This window comes from Alligator sinensis, unplaced genomic scaffold, assembly GCF_000455745.1.
Source record: "Alligator sinensis unplaced genomic scaffold, ASM45574v1 scaffold427_1, whole genome shotgun sequence".
Lineage (NCBI taxonomy): Eukaryota > Metazoa > Chordata > Crocodylia > Alligatoridae > Alligator > Alligator sinensis.
The window spans coordinates 376,207-380,007 of NW_005843089.1; the positions used below are offsets into that span (position 1 = coordinate 376,207).

Genomic DNA, 3,801 nt, shown 5'->3' on the forward strand with positions numbered 1-3,801 from the left:
ACGAACAGCAGCCTGGATCTCAAACATCAGGTGAGATTTCCATCTCCCAGACGAGGGGGAGAACGACAGTCAATGTCCAACCGCTGCCTAGCATGGAAATATGAACGCCCTTTCCTAAACAGCAGGCTTTTCAGAGGAGAGCCTCAGAAAGGCTGACCTACAAAGGCTCCCATGGGCTACCAGGAAGGCACGGTCTTGGGAAGGATCCAACGCAGACCGCCTCTGGGAAGAAAAGGAGCCTGAGACTTGTTGCCCGCAGATGCCATCCACCGGAGACACAGGGGCACTGCAGGGAGGCTCACTGGGGGTGGCCTGGCAGACTTGTGCTCTCCGTATATCTTATTGAGTTAGTCCCTCTTAATACCAGCTGGGAAACTCAGTTGCCCTGACCCCGACTGCAGCTCCTGGGTCCCTGCTCTGGGGAAGACCCATCCAGGCCCGAGGGAGCCTCTCTGAGTTCAGCAAACAGGTCCTGGGACAAGACAAAGCTCCACCAGGAAATGTTTGAGCTGCTCTTTCCCCTGTGAGCACCAGATCAAGGGGACCAAACCCCACCATCTCATTGTGAGGCCTGAGAGCACCCTGGGCCCCCAGGCCCCCACTCACAGAAGTGAGAGCTGGGGATCACACGAGACTCACTGAAGAACCCACAGCCCTGGAGGAGCTGCTGATGCTGGGGCTATGGGCTGACCCTGGCCTGCTCTTCCCCAGGACTACCAGGATGCAGAATTGGAGGTGGGGAGATCTCGCTGCCTTTCTCCTTCTGGCCTGCGGTGCACTGGACTGGGGGCTCCCAAGCCCCGGTCCACGTCCAGGAGGGTTGGATTAGCACTGCTGGGAGACACCTTCACAGCATTTAAGGTCATATCTGCCCTTTCTGTACCAGACGTCTCGAGTGGCAGAGACCAAGCTCCTGGGAGCGCCCTCACATCACTGTGCTTGCACCCCAGCAGTTTAGGGAACCGTGACAGCTAATGGCCCTACTTGCTGGCTCATCAACTGGGCTTCCTAGCCCAAGGCTGCGTGGCTGTACCAGCTGGGGACATCTTCTCTCTACACTGGGCTGATGAACTGTCACAGATGTGGCCCGAGGTGAAGTAAGAAGCCCTTGGGGAGACAATGCCCATGTTCTGATGTGGGAGATCCGGTCCCAGGTAACAGCTGCCCTCGCAAACGGGCCAGTGAGCAAGCTGGCTCCGCTAGCCCAGGGCAATGGGGTCTGCTGATGAGATGCCATCTGGGTAGTTACCGTTGCACCTACACAGCCAGTAAATTTGCCTCCTCAGATTTCATCTTCTCAGTGTAAGGGGTCCCCAGGCCGATTCAGAAGCTTGCCCCCCTGTTTGGGGTCAAGTGCAAGGGCTGGGAGTCTGGACTCCCAGGTTCTGTCTCTGAACTGGTGTGAAACCTTGTGCCCAGCAGTTTGGTAGGTGGAGGCGGGGGAGCTGGTGGAGCACTAGATGGAGAAGAAGGGGCTGGAGGGGCCGTGCCTCACCTGTCTCCTTCCTGCGGCTGCAGGGGAAACTGCACCGTGTCCTTGAAGGTCTCATCTTTAATGGTATACTGCAGCGTGACACTTCCCACAGAGGACTCTGGGGCCTGTGGAGAAAGGGTCAGAGCTGGGAAGCAAGAAAGAGGGAGCCCTGCTCCTGCCAGCCTCAAGATAAAGAATAAGGGTTGTGAAGGGAAATTATACCAGCTGTGCAGCTGACCACAGTCTCCACCTGAGCAGCAGCTGACTTCTATCAGCTATGGATTTGCCTATACCCAGTTCCCCACGTTGGGGAACTAAGAATCGCTTAGGCACCCTCGTGGAAATCATTCAGGGGGATGAGAAGCAGACCGGAGGGATGGGGATAGGAGCCATCGTCAGCCATTATCAGGGGCTGGGGTGATCCTGCCAGCTGGAAGACAGGCCCAGCTTAGTCCGAACCCTGGAGCAGGGGTCTCTCAGGAAGTGGGGGGATGTCTTGCTCTCACCTTTGGCTGTCCACGGAGCTGGGAATAGACGAGGAGGCGCTGTCCCTGGAAGATCACCTTTGGGTCTGGCCTCAATGGTACTGCCTCCATCCCAGGGGGCAGCTCCCAGCTCAGAGAGATCCCGGTAACTGCTGGCTGTAGGGCCCACTTCAGAGACCGTAGTACCTGGCAGGGGACAGTGTAGAGTCACATGGAAGGGCGGCAGGGCAGGGGACCTGGGTCCTCTCCCCATTTCTGCCAGGGGAATAAGGTCTTGTGGGTTACTGCAGAAGGAATGGGAAGAGGGCTCTGGGGGGCTTTCTCCCCAGCCCTTTGAAGAAAGTGGGGCACAGTGTGTCAGGGCAAGGAGGTAGGAACCCGGACTCCTGAGTACTAGCCCTGACTCCGGGAGGGGAGTCAAATTGAGGCCTAGCCTCTTGGGGTCTGTACCTTGGCGGCCATGCGGTCCTGGCCAATGATGAACTCAGCGAAGCCCCCGCCTGCCTCGGCAATGCCTTTGATCAGAGCTGTGGAAGCCCCTTGTCCAATGCCAAACGAGAAGCACCTGTGGTGAACAGGGGGCAGAGTACAGGGTTGGGGGCGGGCAAAAGTAGAGCCGCAAGGGAGGAGCACAGGACAGTTGTGAGGGCAGGTATGGATAACAAGTTGGGAATGTTTGTAACATCTTGCAGGACTGCATTTTCTGCCTGCTCTTCTTGCTGCCACCTGGCTGGGAAGCGGGTCAACTTCCCAGTCTGAGGGCAATTGGAGGGGGTTCACGGGTCAAAACAAATGTACTGTCAGGCTATTCACCCACAAAGGACACCCCGGCAGGGCCCTGGCTGTTTGGGTTTGGCCCAGGGATTATGGCAAGGCCTTGACATTCCCCATGGGGTCTGGAGATACACGCCCCAAGAAACAGAGCATGGAAAGCAGAGGGGAAACTCTGGGATTGACAGGGACCTGCAGAGTATGGGACATGCTGGGACGGTGAAAAGCACAGCTGTAGGGGCCAGCACTTTAGGCAAATCCTGAGAAGACAAGTGAGAAAGCTGAGACTTTTCTGCAAAGGCCGCTTTGGTAGTAGAAGGACCTGCTCAGTAATCCCGGGAAGTGGGGGGCCAGGCAGAGATGGCTTTGAACCCCCAGGTCTTCCTGGGAGCAGGCAGCTGACACCTCAGGCCATGGGGGCTCTGAAGCAATTCTGGCTAGCTCACATCCATCAGGCCCTGGGGGGCCCTTGAAAAGCAGTCCAATGCTCTGGCAAACTCCCTAGGGAAGTCTGAGGATTTGGGTGACTTGGTAGAGGAGTTGATGTTGGTTATGCAAATGTCTGATGTATGCAGAATTGTTTGGATCCACAAATAAGAGGGGGCCTGGAAATCTTTGGGACTGACCAACGGCATCCAGGGCTAACAACCCATCGTGCTTTGGACAGGTGGGTTAGTGAGTCGGAGCCAAGTAGATAATAAAACCCGGCTGAACTCTTGTCAGCGAACCAGGCTTTGGTAATTCGTTGTGTACGTCACACTGGTGACAGCAGCAGCACAGCCAACACCCTGGCAAAGTGTGTACACTGCTCAAGAGGAAACCCGGGGGAACAACAGCTTTGTTGAAAGCTACACCCAAGGCCTGTCAGATAAATGGGGGAGTCCCCAGGGGCAGCAAGGATGAGGACCAATGACTCAGGCAACCCCACAAATCCATGACAGAAGTGGGGCAGAACCAGGGGTGAGGGGGCAGGCAGCAGGGGGCTGGCTAGGTTGGGGTGCTTGGGGCATTCTGATTTCCAATGTCCTTCTTGCTTGCAATAATGACATTGGTTCCCATAGCCTGGGTTTT

General features: G+C 56.5%; 1 protein-coding gene across 1 annotated transcript; it reads right to left on the minus strand.

Moving 5' to 3' along the window:
- Positions 1-1,473: 1,473 nt before the first annotated feature.
- Positions 1,474-2,554, minus strand: LOC112548312 (von Willebrand factor A domain-containing protein 5A-like). The gene is made up of 3 exons (XM_025193681.1): positions 2,410-2,554; positions 1,981-2,145; positions 1,474-1,599 (listed from the first exon to the last, which is right to left on the minus strand). Exons 1-3 carry the CDS (start codon positions 2,419-2,421, stop codon positions 1,492-1,494), a joined length of 285 nt encoding a protein of 94 aa, XP_025049466.1. The 5' UTR covers positions 2,422-2,554; the 3' UTR covers positions 1,474-1,491.
- Between the last annotated feature and the right edge of the window lie 1,247 nt (positions 2,555-3,801).